The 27,517-nt window shown below is 45.2% G+C and overlaps 1 protein-coding gene across 10 annotated transcripts in view; it reads right to left on the bottom strand.

Annotated features, from left to right (window-relative positions):
- Nucleotides 1-27,517, bottom strand: part of NTM (neurotrimin) — a 921,398-nt gene that overhangs the window by 12,266 nt on the left and 881,615 nt on the right. For all 10 annotated transcript variants that reach the window (XM_059067770.2, XM_059067767.2, XM_067039342.1 and 7 more), the window contains 3 exons: nucleotides 10,228-10,362; nucleotides 8,183-8,303; nucleotides 2,372-2,523 (listed from right to left, as the gene is read on the bottom strand). In XM_059067770.2, coding sequence (XP_058923753.1) covers nucleotides 2,372-2,523; nucleotides 8,183-8,303; nucleotides 10,228-10,362 — 408 coding nt within the window. The remainder of the gene's footprint in view (nucleotides 1-2,371; nucleotides 2,524-8,182; nucleotides 8,304-10,227; nucleotides 10,363-27,517) is intronic.

Here is a 27,517-nt window from a genome sequence, read left to right as displayed (position 1 = left end):
AGAATGAGCTTCATCACAAAGTATATTCGCGTAAAGCAAACGCTGCCCTCAAGTCGTCTTGATGGCTCTGAGCCGAGTCTTCTGATAACAGGAAATGACGTGGGAGAAACTCCCTAATAGATTTATATTTGTCAAGAGGTCTTTTACTGACAGTGGGTGGCAATAGTTTAGGGACCGTGCTCTGTGGACCAGCAACGGCACAGCTGACGCGGTGGAAACGCCCGTCTTGCCCGTTAGCGGGATTTCAGAGCCTCGTGGTACTACGTCACCCAGGTGGCATTGCTGGGATGGGCTCCTCAGAAATGCTCTCTCAAATGAGGCTAAAAACCTGGTCTCTGTTTGATTACATTTGGAACAACGCTCCAAACGTTTTCTCCCTCTTGGAGATTTAGTGTGTAAAGGCTCTGAGACCTCCCGTGTTAAAGAACATTCCCACATGGGCCCCGTTCATCTTTGTTGGACCCAGGCTCTCGAAACTTATCTGAATCCATACGATCAGTTTTTAGCCCGTGTTTTTAGAGAGCCCCCTGTACTCCAGAAAGCTGGCCACTGTAGGACTGTCCCGGATGATACACAGGGTGACACGAATGCTGACAGACCGGCGGGGAGAGGTTCTAACTGCCACACACGGGTCTGCGGAAAGGAGCAGATTTATGGCACATGCTCCACCGCGTCGCTTTTCACAAATGCCAGGATTTCACTCGTAAAGTTTGCTTCTTCTCTCTCTTCTCATCTGAGATGGCTGAAGGGGTCGAGGCCGGGGAATTAGCAGTGATAAAGCCAATTGCAAAACCATCTCATGCATCTGATTTGGAAGAGCAAAGAGGTCAAAGGAGGAGGGAGATTGTTTACAGGAACGAGGAAGGCTGTGGGTGGAGAGCAGGGAACTCAGGGGGAACCCTAGATTTGCAAGGCAAGGGAAGGAGTGGGCTGCCCCTTCCTAACCATGGTCCTTCTGTTCATGCAGACAGACACCTGCCAAAAGGCCAGAAGGCTGACAAACGTGAGGGGCCCTGATGACTGGCCCTGTGTGGGAGGCTTGAGACACATCAATCACTCTAATCATAGCTCTGCCCTTTCGGGTCTGCCAGCTCTGGGATCAAGGGCAGGCTTCCCCTTCCCAGCCCTCCTGCATAAAGCTGGGCTTTATTTTACGTGCTGGCTCAAAGGGGGATGGAGTGTGATTTGGAAATCGAGATAGGACAGCGGAGCAGCACAGGTGGGCTCTCGGGGCAGGCTGGGTCCACCGCGCCATGGAGAGGATTTGGCATGGCAGGGGGAGGGGCGCTACTTGAAGCTCCGGAAATATCTGGGGGTCCTCAGAATAAAAAGGATTTCGGTTCCTGCCGCGTTTCTGCTAACTTCCTCACCTTTCCCTCCCGGTAACACTCAAGAGTGCTTGTTAACGTGGCTGACGACGGGGGACCAGACCTGGAAACTTCCGAGCGAACTGAACTTGTCGGGGCCTGGAGGGATTTGCCCCCAAGGCAACCAGAGATCATCCCCGTGGGCTGCGGGGAGAATCTGCCTCTACCCAGGGATGGAACCCGTCACAGATGCCGGATGACGCTCGGGCAGCCAGACTCACTTCTGTGTAGCTGTTCTACCCACAGAAGTGCGAGACATCGGGGTCTAAGAGGCAGCCTGTTTACTTGCTTCCTTCCCTTGTTTCTGGCACCAGCACAGTTGCCGGCTATGTAATGAAGGCACAGCAGTTTGCCTTGCACACATTAGTCCTCAATAAGTAGTGACTGAATGAATTAATGCATGAATGATTATGGGACTTCTGTCCGGATGGGGGCTTGGTTGGACAGATCCCTTCAGACAACACCCTTGGACACCAATGGAGAACTCGGGAAACACTCATTTTCTATGTTAATTCTTCCTCTAGCACCAACAGCATTCAGCATCCCGAGGCCCATGATTCTACTTTTATAAATACAACGCAGTTTCTCTTGCGTCCCAATGGCCAGAAAAAGTTTCAGAAATGGTAACGTTTCACACTCATCCAGGGAACGAGTATGGAAATAGTGCATGTTCCTCTCTGGGCTCCTGACTATTAGACCCAACTGTAATAACCACAGTCAGTTCAGAAGATACTGAGGGGAAAAATGCAATGTCACTTCAGCATCCTCAAATCTTCTTCTCTGATATCAGGATTCTTCCTAGTATAGAATGACACCTGGCGTCCACTTTCATATGTGTGCTGGTTCCCTCTCTCTCTCCCCCTCCTTCCTCCTTTCTTGCCCTTCTCACCCACCGCTGCCTAACGACCCCTGACTCTCTTCCACGCCCCGCTGCCTTTCCCTGCTGCCCCCCTCCTCCACGCGCCCCTCCCTCTCTCGTTGCCCAGCCTGGGGTTCCGTCTCACCGAACAGTGTGATGCTGGCGTTGGTGTGGCCCAGCTTGTTGGAGGCCACACACGTGTAGTTCCCATAGTCAGGTTCAGAGACATTGAGGAAGATGAGTTTGGAGAGGAAAGGTCTGTTTTCCACTTTGACCCCCTTCTTTCCTTCAACCAGCCTGAGACAAACAAGAGACAGACCAAAAGGAGAGAAAGGAGATGGTTTTATATATATATATATATAATAATTATTATTTTTTTCTCATAAGGAAGAAGAGAGACTCTGGAATCAATGGCCTTCCTGCTGCCCCCTTCCTGTCATCACTATAATCACTTATTATTTCTGCATCCCACTGCACAACAGGTTGGCCACAATCACACGTATAATTGCATGTCTCTGTTTTAGGTGTGTGCCTGGAGACATCTCCTGGCACGATGCAGATATCCGTCTCCCTAGGAAGATAGTGACGTTCTCTGAAGGCAGGTGCCTTCAACGAATATGACGTGCCAGCTGTGTGCACTCGGCCCACAGGATTCGTGCGGTAGGTGCTCGGAATTGTGGCCATAACTGATGTTGAGGGTGGTGATGATGGAGATATGAGTGACAAAGATGACGACCAGGAAAATGAAAAACTCGTCTCCAAAGAGGAGGGAAACCTGAGGGGTTGGAAAGAACAATGTTTTTCAAGCATCTGAGTGAGAAAATTATCCCGTAAGAACTTGAGGCATTCTACGGATAATACCTTATTTGGGGCTGTGATTAGGACGAAAGAATCAGGGATCGTTTTTACGTTAGGGGACTGAAGGGCCTGGGAGTGGTGATCTGTCCAGAGCATTATAGCAGCTCAGCCAGGAAGAGATTACAGATGCCTGAGCATATGGCCCTACGTGGCCACGACTGTCTCCCCCGCACCACGGAGTCCAGGGTGCCACAAGGGCTCAGGCCGACAGCCGGGGCCACTGACTAAGAGCCACGGAGAGTTAGTGGGGAGGACAGCCAGGCAGGCTTATTAGAAGCACAGACACCATTACAGGGCAGACAGAGGGGGGAAGGAGGAAACTGCGCCAGAGGCTGGTAGGGCCAACCCCCCCATCTCTGGAGGCTGTTAGTAGCAATTCCTATTGAACTTACATGTCTGCATGGAAATTATGAGACCAGCTGTCTTCTTTTTAAAAAACTCTGGAATGCCCTATTTCGGAAAATGGGCTTTAAGCCAACCTTTTACTTTCCCTGAAATAATTTGACTTCCCTGCTCAGAAGCTGAGTCTATGCTACAGGAAAGAGAAACACTAGTGGAGAAAATCACCCTTCTGAATGGAGGGTCTCAGGGAACCGGGCACAGCATCCGCTGCCTGTGTAGGGCCTGGCTAGAGCAGGACGTGTAGACGGTAAAATATGTCAAGATGATCGCGTATGGGGACAGGCTGGTGGGACACAAATTGGGGCAAATGGCTGGTATTGGAGTCATCAAACCGAGAAAGACAATATGCAAGGCAGAAATAGAAAGTAAAGCCCAGCAGGACAATGATGAGAAAATGCTTTGTAAACCATAAAATGTTATTTGAAATAATATATTTCTGTGGAGTCAGACACTGCAAGCTCCTGCCTGTCCCTGGGCCACAGGACGTTTCTGGCAGAGATGTCAGCTGTTTTGTCATTATCTGAAGGTGCCGTCTCTGTAGGAGGACAGGATGCTTCTCTCCTTCGCCAAGACTTATGACCACCGTGATGAGAAGAGCAGGATTTTGGCCTCGGTCCTAACCCGACATCTGTCTCCAGGGAAGTCAGAGTGGGGTTGAAGGAACTTGCCTTGCTTTCCATTCTGTAGATTTTCATCTGTGAGCCTCTGTCTCTCCTAAGTGAGGGGTAGCGAACCAGCCCGAGTCCAGGGACTTCATTAAAATGTGAGCACAGTCCAAACCGAACGAGGTGTCCGGCTGTGCGGCCAGACCCCGCTGTTCTATTTCCAGCTTGTTCTGTAGATGCTGGCCCTCCAGTGGGTGCTGTTCAGAGAAGGCTCTGAAGCCCACCTACCAGGAGGCTTCTCTGAGCTCGCCAAGCATATTGATTCCGTTTTGCCATTCTGATGCCACCCCTGGGCTGGGGAGGAAGCCTTCTCATCAGAAGCAAGCTGTGAACTAGATTTCAGCTCTGCAGCGGGGAGACACACTTACCCAGAGCAGGTTCGGCTTGACAGCTCGGAAATGTCTTCAGCTAAAAGCAGAGGAGGGCGGCCAGCGGTACACTCAGCAGTGCCTTTTGCGGCTTCTGGGATGACCCCCCGTGTGGTCACACACCTCCTCATCCCACACCACTGCTGAAACCAAGCAGGACCCCGGTGGTGCTCCTGGGCACAAAAGCCTTTCTGCGTCCCCTGTTTATTGTTTGTAGGAAATAGACTTCATTCAGCCTCCATGACCTTCCCTGAGTTCCAAGGGGCAGGTTCAAACAGATGCTAATCAGGGAAGGGAGGGGCTGCAGAGACAAGGGAGGTGCAGCCAAGAAACAGTAGTGCAGCCTTGGGGCAGGGTCCTGGTTCTGCCTCAAGGGATACACATCAGCTGTTTTGCAGACAACCAGTCAGAAGAACGTCTGCCAGCCGATCACGCCCTCTCTGAACCATCACTATAAAACTCCTCACTACCCCCTCCAGGGCAGGACACGTAGTTTTTTGTTTTTGTTTTTTTTTTTTTTTGTGGTATGTGGGCCTCTCACTGTTGTGGCCTTTCCTGTTGCGGAGCACAGGCTCCGGACGCGCAGGCTCAGTGGCCATGGCTCACGGGCCCAGCCGCTCCGCGGCATGTGGGATCTTCCCGGACTGGGGCACGATGCGTCCCCTGCATCAACAGGCGGATTCTCAACCACTGCACCACCAGGGAAGCCCAGGACACGTAGTTTTGAGGTCATTAGCTGTGGCCCCCTTTGCCTGGCAAAGCAATAAAGCTATTCTTTTCTACCTCACCCCAAACTCTGTCTCTGAGATGTACTTCAGTGTTGGGGTACAGAGGCCGGATTCGGCATCACTACTAGGCTTCATCTTCTTAATGCTTTTCAATGGCTGGAGTCCTGTGGATGAGTGGTCCTTTTTAAGGACAGGTTCCCTTCCCTCTCCCTTTGACCGATGGCACACAGCGTGGTGGCAGGTGTCGAGTGGCTAGTACATAGTCAAGACAGATTTCTACCCTGAATTCGGAGAAAACTGCCTGCCCCCATCACATAGACTCCTTTGGTCTGCCTCAGAAATCCCCTCAGTTCACCAGGAATGTGAGCTAGGTTAGAGCTGGTCTTCCCCCACGCAGGTGCAATCTGCCCTGGGAGACCTGCCTGGAGGAGGTGACCTGCGAGTGGCCCAGGAAGGTCAGGCAGTGACAAGACTTCAGGGGCAGAGATGCCCTTCTAGAGCTAGGAGCCAGGAGGACAGACAACTGGCATTCAGTGGTCCCCCCTTCACACAGGGGAATAAATACACGAGCAGCAGATGGGAAACCGAGCGGGATCGACCAAAGGAGAGAAGAGGAGCTGCCACGAGGACTCAGACAGAGGAGGACTCAGAGGCGCCCAAGCCAGAGGCTCTGGAAGCCGCTCCCCACCACAATGATGCTTCCGGGCTCTTTCCTCCTGGGTGAACCCCCCTCTCCGTGACGCAGCAGCAAGCTCTCTCTTCCTACCTTGGCCATTTTTGCCTAAAGGCTAATCTTCTTTCCTCCACGTAGTTTAAGATTTTGTTTCTTCTACATTTTGTTCACATTTTTGTCCCATAGAGAATTAGAAAAACAGGATGCAGATGATTAATTTTCACGAAGGCCAGGGCCATGGAAAGTTCAGGAATTTACCCTGGAGCTCAATAGATTTTTGGTTTTTGTTTTGTTTTGTTTTCTGATACTGGACCTTCACGTCTCACTTTTGTTCTTAGTAAAGGAAAGGATAAGAAGGAAGAAAGAAGAAGCAGGATTTCAAAGAAAGATACCCATGTTGATTTATTGGGAAAATACTATTCCCTTCTGCTTGATTCTGAATTCTTGGAAAAAAGAAGGAAAGTCAGCTATTTCTTCTTATCTCTCCCTGAGTTTGCTTTTCCTCATTCTGTCTCAGTACTTCCATCTACAAAATGGGCTAGACACATACAATGCACCTAAGTTGCTGCCAGAATTGTTACCTAAAAATGAAAAAGTACCGCTTCTCACTTGGAAGGACTCTGATGATACACAATGGGTCCTCTGAGTAAGCAACTTGGTTCTAAACAAAGTTCAGGGGTTGATGCAGAGACTGGAGGAGCTCTTGGTGTCTGGCCTTTTTTTTAAAACTTATTTGTTATTGAAGTAGAGTTGATTTACAATGTTACATTAGTTTCAGGTGTACAGCAAAGCGATTCAGTTACACATTTATATACATATATTCTTCTTCAGATTCTTTTCCTTTATAGGTTATTACAAAATACTGAGTAGAGTTCCCTGTGCTATACAGTAGGTCCTTGTTGGTCATCTATTTTATATATAGTAGTGTGTATCTGTTAATCCCAGACTCCTAATTTATCCCTCAGCCCCTCCTTTCCCCTTTGGTAACCATAAGTTTGTTTTCTATGTCTGTGGGTCTATTTCTGTTTTGTAGATAAGTTCATTTGTGTCATTTTTTTAGACTCCACATATAAGAGGTATCATATGATATTTGTCTGTCTGACTTACTTCACTTAGTATGATAATCTCTAGCTGCATCCATGTTGCTGCAAATGGCATTATTTCATTCTTTTTGATGGCTGTGTAGTATTCCATTGTATATATGTACCACATCTTCTTTATCCATTCATCTGTTGATGGACACTTAGGTTGCTTCCATGTCTTGGCTATTGTAAGTAGCGCTGCTATGAACACTTCCTGGTCTCTTCAGGAAAGAATCCCAAGGCACTGGAGATGTTCTAAGATGTGTAGGCAGCAGCTGGGTCTCCCCTGGCATGAGTCCTGGCCTGGAATTGCTCACCTGTTCTCTTTCCCAAAGTTCCCCCTTTTCTTGCTTTTTTCCCTCAGCTTCTCAGCCTCTGTCACTCTGTTCTCCTCCTCTACCCCACGTACACCTCAGGACCTTTTTGTATCGCCCCCCTCCCCATCTTTACAAATGTGTTCTGACCATGGGCAGCTCTTGCACATGTATTGGCCGTTCATCCACCTGAAAATAGCTCTTTGATAACAGTAATCGCGCGTTGCCTGGTCCCTGGAGCCACTGAACCCTGTGCTAATGTGCCATTTTCTAACTCCTCACGGTGACAGTCTTCAGTGATCATGACACACACCCTGATGGCGGCTGCAACCACAGGAGGGGATGGGAGAGGCCTCTCTCTTTTCTCCTGCAGCGCAAGTACAAGCTGGGCACAAAGGGAGGCTAACTCGGGTCACGGATGCTTTCATGCACCACCCCTGAGAGTGGCTGGAACTGGACCGGAGTCCTCAGACACAGCTAACTTAGTGCCCGGGAGCATTCCTTCCTGGCGCCTTAATGCAAGCCTGAGAATGTGTTAAAAATAGCTGCAGGCAGAACACATTATTTTCTAGGCCTATAAAAAACTCACAGGCTCCTAGTGGCCTTTCCTTTGAGATTTTGCTTCCCTTAAAAAATAGTTTTTCTCAGGCTTGTTGGTGGGCGAATGCCAGTTCTGCATGGCAACATCACAAACATAGCTCAAGTTCATTAATAGCAAGAAAAGGCTTGTCTGTGTATTGATTCTCCCTCATAGGTAGGAGGAGTTCAGGAGAGGACTTTGCAGGAATCCATTTGCATCCCTGTGGAATCAGGCAGGAACCTGGAAGAGCTTTCTTCTTCCTGCGGGGAGGGGGAGGGAGCCTTACCTTTTGTCATCCTTGTACCACTGGAATTCTGCCGAGGGAACCGCAGAGGCTTCACACTGCAGCGTCCCTGTCTGTCCCACGGGGACACCTGTCCCCTTAGCTTCTGAAATATATGGAGGATCTGCAGAGAGAAGACATCCCATAGCAGCTCGAATGCCTCAGTCACTGACTGCGCTGGTCATGCCCTGCTCTGCCTCTGGCCCCCACCGTGTGCCAGAGAATGAGACCGTCCTGTATCGTTCGAAGGAAAAGCTCACAGGTGCTGCTTCGGCTCCCCTCTGGACACAGGTGGAATGACCAGACATTCAGGCATACTTCCTGTTTAAACTTTTCAACTTTCATGGGATGTAGCCTCCCCCCAGACCCTCTACCCCATGGCTTGACAGTCAGCACCTTTAATCAGCCCTATAGACTGCCTGCACACCAGGTTCTTGCCAGAGTATATAACCTTGAACTCTTCAATGTCCATGAAAAGCTCAGTTGCAAGAAATAATACTCATGGAGAATTGCCTGAAGGATACACAGATCCGTCACTCTTGGAGGTGTTCTACGCTGGACCCCTGAATCCAGCCGGACAGACTAGACCTAAGTACTTGGCCTGCGTTCATTCCAAGCCTTTGTCAAACTGCCCTTGACAATGTCGACAGTTGCACTGAAATGCATTGTGAGAAACAGCCACAACCAACTCGCCCTTCTGTTTATTGCAGAAATATTGCATGTGATGTCACTGTGCTCTATTTGTGGAGACCTTAACGTGAAGTAATTTTTCGAGTCTCAGTACCAGAAAAGGCAGTGTTTCTCCCAAGCAACTAATTTGCTTTTATCTTATGGACATAAACCTCAAACCAAAAGATGTTTCCCCTCTTTGCTTCAGGAACTGGAAGCCAAATCCTGGACCCACATCTGACCACCTTGGCATATAAATTTTAGGTACTGATTTCCCTCTAGAGTTCACTTATTTTCCTATATAGGTTTTCCCTTTGCTTACATTTCCTTACTCTTTAGGTTAATCTTTATTAACCTTAAGTCATCTTATGTCACTTTAAAAATAAATCGTGGTAGGGTACAAAAATGGTATCATTGTTACACCTGTTTCCTTGCTACTTAAAGTGCTTTGTGTTAATTAGGTTTGAATTGCAACAGAAACCAAAATATTAAAGAATGAGTAATCATCAAAACACGATATTCTTCCTCTACTTCCATCCTCACCTAAGTTTTGAAGGAGAAAGGCTTCTTGTCTGCTGGCTTAGTTCTTGGGTTCTAGTCTGTCCCAAGACTTTCTGAAACTGGGCACAGCAGACTTTCAGACTTTGACTTTGAAAGTCAGAATGTGACTTTCAGAATGTCACAGAGAATTGAGTCAGGGAGGAACCGAGAGGGGAAAGCGTGAGGGAGGGGGGAAGTTGAGCAGCATCAACGTCAGAGAGAATTTGGATGGTAAAGGAGCAGGAGGGGTCCAGAGCAGTTGCCTCCAAACTTTTTGGGTTCAGTACCTCACGTAACAAAAATCAGGTATGAGCTATACCCTCTAATATGTGGATATGTGTATCTATTTATAGTTCAATTAGGAATGTATACCATGTCCATCAACATACATAATTGGAAAAGGATGAGATAAAATCAGTATACCATGAACAGAAATTACAATATTTCCTCCATGCACATGCTTTTAATTTATTTTCTTGCTCCCTATGAAGGAGATGACTGTCTAGAGAGTGAGAAGCTTGGTGACATTATGAGTAAAGTATGGGAAAAATTGGGATTCAAAGACAAGCTTGTATAACGTATGCACTGAATGCTATTTCACGACCTTTCAGGAAGGTTAAGGCAAGTTTGGGATTATATGAAATCACTTTCAGATCGGATTTATTATCATTTTTTAAAAGGGTTTGGACTTGTAGCTCCTAAAGGCAGGGAACAGACCGCAAGGCTGCTCTGTTTCCTACCCCGAGTCAGGGCGTGGTGCTGAGGCCCAGCTCTCTGTTGTGGCCGTGACAGCAGCAGCCGCAGGCTCGGGCAGGGTGGGGGCTCCCGCGACCACTTACAGTTCACGGTGACCTTGACTCTGCGCACCACTGGGGCAGCCACATCATTGGAGGCGCTGCACTCATAGTCCCCCGACTGCTCCCTTGTGATGCCCTGGATCTCCAAGTATTCATCTTCGCTCACAAAGCCCACAGCTGCAGGAGAAGGTGTGGTGGAATAGGAGAAAAAACACCAAAGGTACAAACTTAGAGAACAAAGTGTGCAATGGTTACGTCTGCAGAGAACTGTGCCACTTCCAAGTCCAGATTCTTGGGATCCATGCCAACTCTCCCTCCTTCCACTCTTTTATCTCTTCCATCAGCAGCTCTTCCTTGGTTCCCTGATGGGCCAGCTAAAATGTTTGTGTTCCTACCTGCACTAAGCACAGAGTCTGGAGAATTGCTGGTCCTCAGTAAGTGATGAATAATGTTGACATTTACCCTGCCCGAATCTCACCCAGCGGTCAGGCTCTGGGGATCTGAGTTAGGCACCTTTGGTGAGTATTAACTTTCCGGTCTCCACGTAACGTTTAGGCTGAACCTTGAAATGCAAAGCTGATGACATCATCCTAGATCACGAATCCATGATCGTGATCATTCCACACTAGCAGTTACACACACACACACACACACACACAGCCGCAAAAGGCAGTGGAAACACTAATGAAATTAAATTTCTGTTTTCAGATTTAGACACTCAATTAAGTCAGCAGAAATCCATTTTCTAAACTTCAATCTGCTGGAGCTCTTGAGTACAAGATCCTGGCCACAAATCAACAGCAGGGACTCCACCCTTTAACTACAAACACGGCAGAGAGGAAAGAGCAAGACGACAGGGCTGTGAATCACACTGTCACAACCCCGTCCAGAGACTCAGTCTCCCCACTGAAGATTTATGAATACTAGTAACAACCGTCTACCTACCCGACTTCCTCCGTGAGGTCTGGCCTTGAGCCTTTGACACGGACAGACCAGGACATTAATGCCTGCAAGAGGATTGTCACTGTCCCCTCCCAGAGTCACGCTGAGCGTTATAACCTCCTCGTGGAGAGACAGGGGATGACAAAATAACCGGGTGCGTTCTGGGATCAGCCTGCCTCTCTGTTAAATGAAGAGTCAGCATGATGGCACACGGTACCCTGTGGGCTGGCATCGTCTTACAGGGAAAATGGGTGCTATTTTTAATAGTTATTCTGAGACAACAAGCAGAAGTTGAGACTGTCCCCAGAAACCAGAAGACACGTTCCCTGGAATAATGTATATATAATCCTAACACCTCACAGGGCTGTTTGGAGGAACAAATGAAACCTGGTTACAGGAAAGCACGTGGGAGCGCGAATGTACTACACACTTGTCCTAGTCACCCTGTGATCTGCCTGGACACCCAGACTCAGCGGGCGCCAGGCTATGTTAACCCCAGGGGCCCCACCCGAGTCGGGAGGGAAGAGGCACAGTGCCCCCCAGGTGATACAAAGCCCCCCATACCACCACCCGTATCGGCTGATGCAAAGCACAAATGACAAGAAGAAGAAACTATTGTAATACAAAGAATTATGTGTGTGGTATGTAAATTATGGCTGTATGTGTTCTGTGACATGGTTAAGCTCCCCGTTTTTTGTCAAGATAATAACAGGAGCAATGACAATGACACACAAGACAACAGCTTTCATATACAGAAGGACCACTGCCTGCCCAGCGAGGCCAGGGCTCCTGGGTCATGGTAAGTCTGTGTCACTGTCCAGAACTAAGTCCAACCTGAGCATTTCCCAGGTGTCTTCATATGCTATGGAGCCCACATATACGTGCAGGGACACTCCTGCCTCTATGACCTTCAGGGGAGCAAAAGAACAGCCTCTGTCTATTAGAGCAAGCAAGTAAGAGTTAATTAATTCACAGGAAGAACCAGGGACGTGCTGACAAGTAGAAAACTGTGTGCAAAAGTCCAGGATATGGAGAAGACCATCAGCATCAACCCATAGACCCTCATGGTCTCAACCAGTGAGAACCTTCTCCATGTCACAGAAGCCTTAATTGTCACTGTTTCCTAAGCATCTTTAAGGGAAAAAGCACCAACCTTGATTTGCGGAAGGGTGGAGGAAATGAGGAGAAGAGGTTTAAATGAAGAGCTTGCGATTCCTTTTAGGTTGTCGTTGTTTATTTGCGCCCAACCTGAGCCTACATTTGTCAGATATTCCCCGCTAGATGCTGTAATTACTGTGCAGAGCATCGAGGAGACCAGTGTCACACTTAATATTCCCATTAATTTTAAATGGTGGTCCTTGGTACATAAGTGTGGCAATTGGTGTCATATTTTAATTAGGCTTGCCCTACACCATCTGAAATTAATAATAGCTTGAATTACCAGTGTAATTTATAAATTAACAGTGCCATAGCATTAGAAAATAAATTAGCTCTGGACAGCTGTTTCTGGATTGAGCTCCAGTGTCGAAACAGTGACTGGGAGGACCTCAGCTCTCCTGGGACCCTGCGTACGACACCATCAAAGCGAAGAAACAAAATGACGCAGGGTGCTCTGGCCTCTTGTTCTTTTTTCCAACTACAGATCATGCATCTAGTTCAATTCTATCATCCAAACGCGTTCTTGTGTGAGCCCAGTAAGACTTACAGGAACCAAGCTTGAATGAATTTGTTATAGGAATATCCAAATGGAGAAGTTGATGGGGGGCGGATTACTGTCACAGATTGAAATGCAGCTACGTAAATATTAGGACAATTACGGTAAAAAAAACGTAGAAAGTTTTTTGTGGGGACATGTGTGCTGCTGTATGTGAAGATTAATATATTAATATCAGGCAATTTTATGTAGGGAAGGGAGTTAGATGGCTTAAGATGTGGGGAGGGCGTCCCTGGCGGCGCAGTGGCTAAGAATCTGCCTGCCAATGCAGCGGACACAGGTTCGAGCCCTGGTCTGGGAAGATCCCACATGCCATGGAGCAACTAAGCCCGTGAGCCACAATGACTGAGCCTGCGCGTCCGGAGCCTGTGCTCCGCAACGAGAGAGGTCGTGACAGTGAGAGGCCCGCGCACCGCGATGAAGAGGGGCCCCTGCTCGCCGCAACTAGAGAAAGCCCTCGCGCAGCAATGAAGACCCAACACAGCCAAATATAAATAAATAAATTAATTAATTAAAAAAGAAAAAGGATTTGGGGAAAGTGTATGTTCTCCTCTGACCTAGATGTATATTACCAGAGGGAGAGGATTACACTTAAGTCATCCTGCAAAAACCGATGAAGCTTAATTTTACTATCATGTGCTCTCCAGACCAAATGTAGAATTATAGGAAAAGCACCATCATTGCTCACACATTGTTATATGTACACTTTCTGATTAAACTGGAAAGGTAGTGTGTATATAGTAAAATGCTTTATACATTTTAGCTTTCATTGTCATTATTGTTACCTTTCTCCTCATATACATTTTTCTCAAATAGGAGCAAAAATAGCAAAACCAGAGAGAAAACCAGTATATATATATATATATATATATATATATATATATATATATATATATATATATATATATATATATAAAACAAATGAAACTCTGAATCACCAGAAATGAGGTCCGTATAGGGACTGCTTAAACAGACAAACAAGAAAAAAAAAAAGCACTAAACTGAAATCTGAATTTATAGTTAATGATTAGTGATTCAAGGAAAGTTTTCCTTTAATAGCATTTGTGCTCTGGCTATGAAATGATCAGTGCTTTGTCACTCGCATGGAGAACTTACAAAGACGACTGGAAGAAAAACAAAAAGGAAGAGATGAACAGAGCTAGGACATAGGCTGACTTCAGAAGAATTGCCTAGAATCGTTGTTTGCATATAGAATTTTAGATGCCACTCATAACTACTAAATCAGAATCTCCTGGGATGAGGAGTGCTAATAATTTTACTTGGAAATTCTTATGTACAGTCAAGTTTGGGAATTAGGGATTTAGGTCAATCCTGTATTTTTCATGTGGGAAATTGTGAGGCCATGATCACGCATGGGGCTAGAGGCAGCACACCAGGTCTCCTGATGTCCCTCACACCGATCCTGCAGCTATAATAGTTTTTTCTAAAGGTGTTTTTATGCTGTGGGCACTGGTCTTATTTTCCCATGCAATCAAAACTTTTTGACAGCAGGGACAAGGTCTTGGGCATCTCTGGCTCTCAAGGCACCTAGGAAAATGGTTTACATAATTTGCAACTTGTCTTCTTATTAATAAACTGATTGAGGGCTTCCCTGGTGGCACAGTGGTTAAGAATCCGCCTGCCAACGCAGGGGATTTGGGTTTGGGCCCTGGTCTAGGAAGATCCCACATGCCACGGAGCAACTAAGCCCGTGCACCACAACTACTGAGCCTACGCTCTAGAGCCCGCGAGACACAACTACTGAGCCCGTGTGCCACAACTATTGAAGCCCGCGTGCCTAGAGCCTGTGCTCCACAGCAAGAGAAGCCACTGCAATGAGAAGCCTTTGCACAGCAACGAAGTGTAGCCCTGCTCGCTGCAACTAGAGAAAGCCCGTGTGCGGGAAAAAGACCCAATGCCGCCAAAAATAAATAAAAAAACAAACAAAATAACCTGATTGACCAATAGACTAAGAACTACAGCCCGGATTCAATTAAAAAAAAAAAAAATCAGGGACTCTGTTGCTTATCTAACCCTCACATGGCCCTGTTCCCAAGACAGCACCACGTTTGGTAATTGTTCTTAGCAAAATATTTGTATTTCCTGGCTTCAAAAAATATCATCAGTGCTAGTGTTCTAATAGAAGAACCTAACAGAAGGACCTCACACTTTAAATATGTGATTTTAAAAGGTTTATCAAGTGTTTAGCATACTTTATATTTAGTCTTGGGGCCAATTATTTCCTCAGGGGGATGCATCTTTAAAAATGGAGATCAGGGCTTCCCTGGTGGCGCAGTGGTTGAGAATCCGCCTGCCGATGCAGGAGACACGGGTTCGTGCCCTGGTCCGGGAAGATCCCACATGCCGCGGAGCAACTAAGCCCGTGAGCCATGGCCGCTAGGCCTGCGCGTCCGGAGCCTGTGCTCCGCAACGGGAGAGGCCACAACAGTGAGAGGCCCGCATATCGCAAAAAAAAAAAAAAAAAAAAAAAAAAAAAAAAAAAAAAAAAAAATGGAGATCAATGAGGAAGTGTGATTTCTCTAACAGAATTTGTTTTACAGCCAACTTCTCAGGAACACAGCTATTTCATTAAGTGGAATCTGACAATCCAAGCAGGGAAATGAAGCAAGTTGGAAACGTAATCACATCTGTCCCCAAACCCCCAAAGAAGCTCCACACTCTCTGAGGACTTAGCTCAGCAGTTTACAACCCATCGAAGGACAAAAACTGCCCTGTGTAAGTAATTCTCCTTTGGAAAAGAAAACCCTACGTTTCTGAGTTCATAGATTGGGCTTTGAAATCTTTATAACTGAAAATAATAATAGCCACGATTATCATTTTTATCACACCCAAGAAAAGCTACAGAGAACAGCTGTAGCTATTGGAGAGGGCACAGCTGCCTCCTTGCTCAATATTTTTATGGAATATATACCAGCTTAGATAAAAATCATTGGACCTCAGAAACTAAAAAAAAAAAACAAAACCATAGAGAACATCGAATTCCAGAATTCAAAAGTTGGAAGGAATCATTTAAAAAATTTAGTTCAAATACTGTGACTAGTCTAGTCCTAGACTAGTCCTCTAGCGTCTCTGCTCCTCTTTTCCGTCTTGATTTGCATCAGCCCCACTCAACCCAGACTGGGCTTCAAGGAGAGTTGTTTACAGGACAGATCAGATGATGTCCCTCCAAGACGCCTCAGTTTTGTGCTGCCCAGCATGGGAAGTTTTGTGCTTTGAAGGAGGAAGACGTGCTTTTGCTCAGATGCTGGGAGGTACGGTCCCCACAAGAACATCGTGTTAGAGGCGTGGCTAGTGTCCCCCACAGCAGCCCTTGCAAGCCAGAGGGACCGCTTTGAGGTCTGAGGGCGGAAGTGGTTAAAGCCAGAACTAAAGAAGATATTAAAGGTGCGCGATGCGGCCATGAGATGCAAGGTCAGCACCTGCTGATGGGCTGGGGAAGGTCTTCCTCATCCCGCCCCACCCCCGAGAACTCAAAGCACTCTGGGGCCCTGAGCCCGCAGCCAGCAACTGTCCCGAACAGACCCTCGCTCTCAGACAGCAGAGGCAGTGGTGAGGGGCGGCGTGGAGGGGCCTCCAGGAACGAGTCAGAGGCAAAGCTGAGGGTCTCCGGGCGTGGAGATGGGCCCTCAGAGCCACCGTAACCTGGCACTGGGGGAAATCCTTGTGCTGCAGGACCAGGCTGGGGGCTCGTGGGCTCCACGGAAAAGCCACACAGCAACGCCTGCTGTGACAGGGTGAGGCTACCGTTGTGAAAAAGCATGTCCAAACATAATGGTAATTATTGTTGAATTATCTGCACAGGATAGCTTCTGAGGGTCTGATATTGAGCTGGAGCAAAACGATTGAAGGGTTGACCTCGGCTCTTAGCCCTGCTGGCCCCTGGCTGTGCCGTGGAAAGTGCTGAGTTCCCGGGTCCGGAGTCATCCTAGCTGATGGTTCACTCCCTAAACGTCAGATTCCTCTTCTTTAAAATGTTAAAATGACACCACCTTAGAGCGTGATCGTGAGGATTAAGTGTGTGTGTGAAGTACTCAGCACATGGTAACCTCTTAATAAATGGCAGCTCTCATGATTATTGTTACTGATCCTACAGCTCAGTTTGAGCCCATTTTAATACTCAAGATCCTTGATACAGGAAAATCTCAATGTGAAAATGAAAGAATAATCAGATCTCTGCTTTTCCAGTAGGGACTTAATAATAATAAACTTTACAAAGGATTTGCCACAGATCCTGTAACTAGAAAGTTCTACTCTGTTCACTTAAAATATGATTTGATTTACAAGGGATACAATTTCTTGGGATCATTTCTTCTGAGAAAGCAATTGCAGCTGCATAGCCTATGTGAGACCAGCTGAGGGCTTGAAAAATATCTCTAATTTCACAACTAAGAATAACAGGATATAAACATATTATATATATATATATATATACACACACATATATATGTGTATATGTGCACACATATATGTGTGTGTATATATGTGTGTGTATATATATACACATATATACATATATATGTGTGTATATATGTGTGTGTGTATATATATGTGTGTATATATGTGTGTATATGTGTGTGTAATCTATATGTGTATCTATACGTGTGTATCTGTGTGTGTACCTATATGTGTGTGTGTATCTATATGTGTGTGTATATCTATGTGTGTGTATATCTATGTGTGTGTATCTATATGTGTGTATATATCTATATGTGTATATCTATATGTGTATCTATCTATATGTGTGTATATACATATGTGTGTATATCTATGTGTGTGTATATCTGTGTGTATATATGTGTATATCTATATGTGTGTATATCTATATGTGTATCTATCTATATGTGTGTATATACATATGTGTATATCTATATATGTGTGTGTATCTATATGTGTGTATATATGTGTATCTATATGTGTGTGTATCTATATGTGTGTATATCTATATGTGTATCTATACATGTGTGTGTATCTATATGTGTGTGTATATCTATATGTGTATCTATACGTGTGTATATCTATATGTGTGTGTATCTATATGTGTATCTATCTATATGTGTGTATATACATATGTGTGTATATCTATATGTGTGTATATCTATATGTGTATATCTATATGTGTGTATATCTATATGTGTATATCTATATGTGTATCTATCTATATGTGTGTATATACATATGTGTGTATATCTATATGTGTGTGTATCTATATGTGTGTATATCTATATGTGTGTATATCTATATGTGTATATCTATATGTGTATATCTATATGTGTGTATATCTATATGTGTGTATATCTATATGTGTGTATATCTATATGTGTGTATATCTATATGTGTGTATATCTATATGTGTATATCTATATGTGTATATCTATATGTGTGTATATCTATATGTGTGTATATCTATATGTGTATCTATCTATATGTGTGTATATACATATGTGTGTATATCTATGTGTGTGTGTGTGTATATATGTATATTTGTGTTTCCTCCTTGACCTCTCCTTTGGATGCAGATAGCATGGCTGGCAGAAAGGACAGTCTGACAATCTCTCCAAGAAGGAGAAACTGTTCAAAGTTCTGGAGGGCCCAACCTGCTTTCTCCTGCTCTTGCGCTGAGCAACGTGTTCAAATGGTCAATGAGAATATTCCACATCAAACAGAAGGGGCCGACGCTGGGGAGTGGGATGGGCTGAACTGTCCTAAGTCGCTGGCTTCCATTACAGGAGCGGAATCGCCCTTGAACACGTCAGCGCTGGTTGCTGGTGAGAAGAGCTGAAGTCATGAAGTGTGTGTGTGCCGGTGTCCCCATGCATCGCCTGCCTGCCAGGTTTGCAGCTGTCTCTACTGCAGCTGGACTTTTCTTAGACCTGGGAAACTTATCATTTCCCTCAGCTCCCCACCCCAAACCTTCAAATTAATCTATTAATGTGATTTTATCATAAAGCAGTAATTAGAGATCCAATTAAAAATTACATAAACTGATGCCAACTGTAAATTTCATGACTATCTCTCTACCTATCAATCTATCTATCCATCTATATTCTCTCTCTCTGCCTCTCTATCTATTTACATATCTATCTATCTATCGATCGATCGATAAAGGTAACCGCAAAACAGCACAGATCCTGACATATATTAAGAACTCATTTGGCAGTTGCAACAAAATATATGTGTATTTTTGAATAGGTATGAATATGCATACATGAAATGTAATATTTTATGATACATAGAAAGAAAAAGAGAACTGAATTCCCTTAATTTTTTAAGTGGGACATTTCCTGGGAATAATCTTTAGCTTTGTATTAAGGAGGAGCTGCAGCCCGAAACACAATTATGTGAAAAAAGAGCACTGCGCCCCACCAAGCCAGGTCCTGTGTATCTCTGAGGTACATCCCTTTCCTTAACAACACGTTTTCTTCGCAGATATGGCTCCAGCAGCTGGCTGGGCCCTAGGAGTGTGTGCTCTTCTGCTGGCTGCCTTTTCACGAGGACCCCCCAGCTCAGTTTTGCATGCAGACCCTGTCTTATGGGTGATGATTTCAAAGTCAAAAAGCGCACAGCTGGATGTTTGGAGTTTGCAGCTTGGTGTCTGGAACCTGAGTATTTGCAGTGGTACAGCTGATGGCTGCTAAAAAAAATAAATAAAAAGTAAATAAAGAAATCAGCTTTTGATTTGTAAACTCAGCCAATTTGATCTGAAAGACATTGATAGGGGATAAATATAGAACTCCGCAGTGTCCTATTACCTCGTACGTTGGCTGTTGGCTCTCTCTTTTTCTAAAACCCCAGAGATATAAGCCAGGACTGAGTGCTGCAGGATGTAAAGTTGCTTTGAAATTCCTTGTCCAGATTAATTTAAGGGAATTATTTTTCTTCAGAGGCCCCTACTGGGTTGAGGTTCCTGGCTCCATCATGCACGCAAGTGGTCAGATGTCCACCTGCAGGGGGTCACCTTAGCCACCTGGTCCTGAGCCGCCTTGGGAAAGCAGGGCCATCTGTACTTTAGCCATGAAGACAGTTTCTGGATTAAGAGCAGGAGTTCTTATCTGAGACCTGAACTCCAACGCTAGGGGTTTCTGGACCTCGGGAAATGACATCACGCATGTGTGCCTGTGTGTGTATGATTTTCCTAACGAGAGATTCTATTTCTTTCTGAAAAGCGTTCTGGAAGGAGCACAGGGGAAAGAAAGATTCATATAGACCCTTCTACGGTCCTGTGGTTCATCTCCCAGTGACTGTACAGAACCAAGTCTCTATCGACCCCCAGCCTTGCAAAGAAAACAGAGAAAACGCCCTCAAAATACCACTGACGATCGGAAGAAGGGATAGCTTTAGGAGTAAAGCACAGCCTTGCATATGTTTCATTAAATATTTTGTGGAGGATGGAAAGTGATGTAAGTTATAAATCATCCTTTTGAAGAATAGGTATGCAGATCTGAGCCGTGCTTTGTTCACCAAACGAGGGGAGTTCTCCTCCCACCAAGACTTAGGATGAAAGGAAGGCAGCAGGTAGGGTTCCACCCATTCCCCAGAGACCGCCGACCACTGGAGATCAAGCAGAGGCTTGCTGGACACAGAGGCAGCAGGGGGCAAGGCCTTCCCTCTGCAGCATCCTCAGGCGCAGAGGGGAAGGAAGGCTTTCCTGAGGAATTCCACGTATTCGTGGAACATTCAATGACAAGCGAACACTCAATGACAAAATGACCACTTCGGAGAAGGAAGACAGAAGAAAACCTGGAGTAGGGTTAACCTATAGTTAAGATAATTTAATGAGTAAATTCAGGTCAGATCCTGAGAGGAAGCTGCAAGGTGCCATGGATTCTGGGGATGGAAATGCCAACCTGCACTCCTGGTTGGCCTGGGGGCAGGGAGACACAGGCAGCCCATGTATGTAAGAGGGTGACTCAACACCACATAGACGTGTCCTTAGAGGAGCATGAAGCCTGATGATGTAGGGTCAGCTGGGTCCAGTGAGAAAGGGAGGCGCGGTGAAAACCTTTGTATAAGCCAGCTTCCATTACAGCCTTTGAACATATTTTAACATAATAAAATCTTTGCAAAGGGTTCTCAAAATCTCTCCCCCACCAAAGCTACTTGCTACCGCATCACACAGGCTGAGACACGGGCCCGGTGCTGCCCACCTGTCTGGGAATGTCTCCCACCTCTGTTCCGAGCTGTCCTCTACCCACAGGTGGACCTTCAATCCCATCACGGAGATGTGAAGAGAGAGTGCACAGAAAGGGAGATTTATGCTTTCATTAGTTCCACTGCTAAGGTTTCCTTCTATCTCTCTTCATTTCGCACAAAAGCTAAACGTAGGCACACATACCTACGTCCAGATGGAACACAAAGTATGAAAACAAGACAATCATGATCTGTCAGAACAAACATGGTGCTTCTGAGCCCTGACTATGGCTATTTCTCTTAGGAATTACGTAGCCTTGAGTAAATGACTGATTCTCAGTTCCCTTGTTAATGAAATGTGGGTACGTTCTTAATCTTCCCTCCCTAGGTTGGGTCTGAGAATTAGATGAGAGGATTTGAGCAAAGGCACAGAAGACTGGTTGACACACGAGAGATGACCCATAAATGTCAGAAGCAACAGACTCTAGGAGGAATTTGAGACACTCAACCCCTACATAATGGAATCTTATAAGGGCCCCTCCTCTGCTACCTCAATCTCCTCCCCTTGGTCAATCTACCCTCTGAATCCAGTTCCTGCATCTGAAATGACCAGCTCTGCTCCCGATTTCCACGTTCACGTCATCATCCCAGGACGATCTGCTTACCTCTGTGCCCGGAACTCAGAGGAATGCCTCACATGTGTCTCCCAGACACCCCGGGCTGAATCATCACCTTGCCCCTGAAAACTGCGCTCACCCCTGTGTCCGCTAATCCCTGCTGGTGGCAGGGCTACCTCCCCAGATTCTCCTAAGATAAAAAAGAGTCACACGTTTGATTCCTCCTTTTTCACCCACTCCTCACCTTCAATCAACACATCCAGTGGTTTTTACCCCCTTTACCGTTTTCAAATCTATTTTCTTCTTTCCCTCATCACTGTTAACTACTTTAATTCAGTTGCTGTTATCTACTCTGGGTTACTACAACCCCCCCTCTAGAGATCCCCTGCCTCCAGGTTATTATATTTACTGTTGATGCTCAAAACGATTGCAAAGAATAAAAATCCATCTCCTCACGGCTTAACCCCTTGTCCTTCAGATGACTCTTGTCTCCATCTCTAGATTCTTCTGTTGCCAACTCCTTTCCCCCCTCACCCACTAGATGCACCGGGAAAGTTCCTACGATGCTGAGCCGTTTATCTGTGCCTCGCAACCTCTCCTTCTCTGCCTTCAAAACCATCTAGGATATTACTCCTCTAGGCACCCTTTCTTGACAATCAAAATTCCTTACCTCCTCTCTACCCAGTTTATTTTTTGGCTTCAAGTGTTGCCCTAATCACACCGCGTTGTTATGTAATTGCATACGTTTACCCCACTCAAAGTTATAAGAGAGAGGGGGCTCGTATTTATCTCTATCTCCAATATCTATAGCAGCCTTGAACACACAGAAGGCACCACATGATCATATGGTCAAAGACTGAATGAGTGAACTAATGGATTATAAATTTGGTGGCTGGTCTGGCTCTCAAAATGAACTATTCAAACCTTCTTTGGTGACTTTTAAGAAAACAGCAGATATCAATCTTTTAAGTTTTTTTTTTTTTTCGATAAAGGACTGGGCACATAAAGAGACCTCTCTAATCTCCTAAGGACAGATAATTTTATTCCCCATTTCCTAACGGGGACTAAAAAGCCTTCCTCAAGCTAGACCTGGAGTGAATAAGAAAAGAGCTTGGTTTGGCCATCTCCACAAATACCCTTCATTAAAAGCTCTTGGAGCTAATGCCCCTGCTTCCTCCAAATGAGAGAGGATGCAGCGTGTTCCAGAAGTGTCTAATCAGAAGTGTCTCAGAGAGCTTTCTTATGTCATCATCAATTTGGTTGCATTTTTTCCAAGTGGAATCAGCTTGGTGATTCAGCTCTGTCTATATGCAATTAGTAGTGGAATGATTGCAGGGAACACGATGAGGCTCTTTACCTTTCTGGGGTGGGCAGGCAGGGAAAGAGCGCTGCTGCCCCCACACAAAACGGGCCTCCGCAGAGGCACGGGCAGCCTCTGCAGCAGAAACACTAACGGGTACTGTGATAAGAGCTCTGTGTGAGGGATGGAAGCTGGCAACAGGACATGGAAGCAAGCAAGGGCTTGACGTTGAACTTGACCTAATAGGGCAAAACCATGCTGGAGCATCAAAAATATTTTAGGCCTTGCAGGCCATACAGCCTCTGCAGCAACTACTGAACTCTGCTGCTGTCAAGAAAAGCAGCCAGGAGAATACATACATGAGCCAGAGTGACTGGGTTCCAGTAAAGTTTTGTTATAGACGACGCCATTTCAATGCCACATCATCTTACTGTGTTACAAACTATTCTTCTTTGTAAGTTTTTGTTTTGTTTTTGTTTTCTGTACGTGGGCCTCTCACTGTTGTGGCCTCTCCCGTTGCGGAGCACAGGCTCCGGACGCGCAGGCTCAGCGGCCATAGCTCACGGGCCCAGCCGCTCTGCGGCATGTGGGATCTTCCCGGACCGGGGCACGAACCCGCGTCCCCTGCATCGGCAGGCGGACTCTCAACCACTGCGCCACCAGGGAAGCCCGAAACTATTCTTCTTTGGATGGACATTCAACTCTTTAAAAAGGTGAAAAACATTCTTGCTGGGCATGCAAAAAACAGGTGGCGGGCTGGACTTGGCCTGTTGGCTGCATTTTGCCGACCCCTGGTGGACACTTCGGACCTTTCCAGTCGTATCACCCTGTTTCCTAAATCCTTTCCTCTGCCTCAACACTACACTCTTTCAAAACCTTCTGTCCTGCACTCTGGAACCTTCCCTGAATGAGCCCTGATGTCCTCCCGTTCTTCTTGGAGAGACACCTCCCCATCTCACTGTCATACTGAGTCTGGGAGAATGGATTCCCCTGCAGATTTGTCCTGTCCACTGGAGGCTACTAATTTATTTTATTCTTTCTCGGTATCTCTGCTCTGCCATGAAACTTCTAGACCCCATCTTTTTAAACCCGGTGCCTCTTATAGCATCCAAATAATCACGCCCTCCTCTTCCTCACCACGTCTCTGCTCTCTCCTAACTCTGGGGGGGCTCCTTTTCATTCACGGAGCACCTTTGCTCCTGACCTAGACTCTTCATCTCTGTCCCAAGTCCAACCTTCATTCTCGGTGACTTTTCACATCTGGAGAGATATCTCTCCAAACCTGATTCTCACATTCTTGATCTCCTGGTCTCCAAGTTTTCCTCTGCGCACTTCAGTGGCCTCCTCCACACTGACGCTTGCAACTTGTCAGAAACTGTACTGCCTCCAGAGTCATGAATTTGAGCATCTCACTCTGTCCAGCACTTCCCATCTTTGCCAAAACATTTGCGTAGTGACTTTATGGAAACTATTATTTTACTTCATGGAGGCTTCAAACCCATCGACCCTTTGACGTTCCTTCTGATGAAATGTAGATTTTAAGGACCCGTCATTGTAATCTCTCACTGGAAAATACCTAAAATGACTTGACCTCTATCCGTATAAGTTCCACTAGCCTGAGGAATTCCCACTCTAGATGGATGCAGAGATCTGTCTTCTCTGGGTCTGCTCTGGAAGCATCCCACAAACCAGCAGCCTGGTTCCACCAGACACTCCTGCTCACCCACCTCAGCTGAGTGCTCGCCACTGGAATTCTGCAGTCCTTCTCTCAGAACCATACGCTTGAAGTTTGTTTTTTCCTTCTTCAGTCTCTTTAGACACATGGCTGTTTCACCATCTATGTTATTATCCACTGATCATCTGCTGATGGGGGGGGGGGACCCAGAAGGCATCAGACATCAGACAGGCATGGCTCATTTTCTCACGATTCAGTCTACAGACCTCCACATCCGTGCTTGTCATCTCATTGTCCCATAACGTTTAGAACACTTCGGTTTTGTGACTCAGCATTGCAATCACTCATGGGCAATGACCTCAGCTTCTCCTCCATTCCTGTGCTACCCGAGCTAACAGGACAGCTGTCTGTCTTTCCTTCTATCCAAATGCCAGTTTCTCCTTCTGCTTTGTGTGTTTTTTTCCCTTCTTATCTTTCAAGGACTTCACTCCATCAGTTACCTCTACCTCCTCCTACATCTTCATCTGCTTTTGCTCTCCCCATGGATGTTCTTCTCTTACTGTTTGCTTGTTTATTCCTCAAAGACTTTTTAATTGAGGTATAATTGCCATATAATGTTATATTAGCTTTAGGTGCTTCAATAATCGTTTATATCACAAAATGATGACCACAATAAGTCTAGTTAACATCCATCACCGTATATGATGAGAATTTTTTTTCTTGTGATGAGAAATGTTAAATCTTCTCTCTTGGCAACTTTCAAATATGCAATGCAGTACTGTTAACTGTACTCACCACACTGTACATTACATCCCCAGGACTGAATTATTTTATAACTGGAAGTTTGTACTTTTCGACTCCCTTCACCAATTCTGCCTACCTCCCACCCTTAGCCTCTGGCAACCACCGATCTGTTCTCTGTTCAGATTTATTATTATTATTATTTTAAAACATATCATTCTGGGCAGTCACACCAATTGACTTTACTCTAGACATAAACATCAGTTTGCTCTCCCCGTCTTAGCTCACAGCTGTGACCTACCTAGATTTTCTCACCTGTTAATCATCTGCCTTGACACCTCTACTCTCCAAAGACCCCATAGATGTCAGGCCCTTTTCACAACCACACTTCTTGAAACTATTGTCCAAACGTGCTATGGAGAATTCTTCACCTCACATTAACACCTCCATCTCTCCCTCACCCATCTCGTCACTGAACCTTCTCACACCCAGGTCACTGAACGATGGCCAAGTTGCCAAATCCTTTGTATGCATTTTAGTGTTTTCTCAAGAGACTTTAAACTGTCTTCTCTTGGCTTTAAGGTCCCATATTCCTAATTGTCCATCTACCTCTCTGGATGCTCCTTCAAAATCTCCTTTACTGGTTTCTCCTACTTGATCCAAACTCTATGTGTTGGGATTCTTCTGAGCTTGGTCCTAGGCATTCTTTTCTCACTGCACAATAATTTCCCAGGTCATGTCATATATTTCATGGTTTTGTACATCCGTTTATATGGCAATAACTCACAAGTTTACATCTCCACCCTATTTCTCTTTCATGAGCCCTGGACTCACATACACATTGGTCGACCTAAAACAGTCACATGAAAGTCTCAGATAACCCAAAATTGACATGTTCAACATGGAATTCTTGATTAAATTCTTCAAACTTTATTTTCCTTCAGTTTTTCTCTTTAACAAATAGCGTACCTTTATCACAGATATAGAAAACAAGCTTATGGGAGATGGGGAGAGATGGGAGGGAGGGATAAATTGGGATTGACATATACACACTAGTATATATATATAAAATTGATAACTAGTAAGGACCTACTGTATAGCACAAGGAACTGTACTCAATACTCTCTAATGACCTATATGGGAAAAGAATCTAAAAAGGAGTGGATATATGTATATGTATAAGTGATTCACTTTGTTGTACACCTGAAGCTAACACAACATTGTAAAGCAGCTATACTCCAATAACAAACAAACAAACAAACAAAAACCAAATAGCACCTTTATTGACCAAATTGCTCAGTTAAAAAATTCTGGAAGTCATTCTCAACACGGCTCCCTGACTGTAATACTGAATCCATCATTACATCTTATTGATTCTAACTCTGAAATACATCTTGAATCTGTCCTCTTCTCTCTATTTTTGACTGTATCACCTTTTACTTTGAGACCAGTAAAACAGGTCCTGGATTTTCTAAAGTCCAGACAAAACTTGTTTACAGATATTATCTGCTTTATTTTATTTTTCAATAATACTATTAGGTAGGTATGGGCATCTGATCAAGTCAACCAAACTCAGCATACGTTCCCATATCATCATGACCCAACCTGTCTTTATTTCTTTACCATTTTCCCTTAATATATTTCCATACTTGGGTCAAATCTCACTGAAGAAATTCCAGAAGAATGTCATCTTATGCTTTGCCCTTGGTTTTACTTAGTTTATCACCTGAAGCACCTTCTCTCTGAGGCTTTCTCTTCCTTTCCTTTCAGGTCACAGCTCAGATTTCATCTCTCATGGCAATCCTTCCTTAAAATGTTCTGGGGCTCTTGGGAGAACATCTTGCCCTCAGCCCCTTCACTGTACACCCTAAACACTCAGGGCTTTTTCTGTGATAACACTTATTACATCATATTGAAAAGGTCTGCTTATTTACCTGTTTCTCCCTTCAGACTAAAAGCTCATTAAGGGCAGATAACATTTCTGTATCTGTAGCATATAGTTATTTACAATATATAGTTACTAAATGAATAGATAAGTAAAAGTATTCGCTGAAGTGTTCCCCGCTCTCAGTGAATTTATAATTCACAAGTGTTCTTTGTTGATATTTTATGGACAGCATCTATTAAAGCAATCCAGTCTACATCCAAATACATATTCAAAGTCCCCAGATGAAGGAATGCACCCCTATCATTTA

Source organism: Kogia breviceps, chromosome 7 (assembly GCF_026419965.1).
Source record: "Kogia breviceps isolate mKogBre1 chromosome 7, mKogBre1 haplotype 1, whole genome shotgun sequence".
Taxonomy (NCBI): Eukaryota; Metazoa; Chordata; class Mammalia; order Artiodactyla; family Physeteridae; genus Kogia; species Kogia breviceps.
Note: the sequence above shows the minus strand (reverse complement) of the source record. Positions and strands in the feature narration are given on the sequence as shown.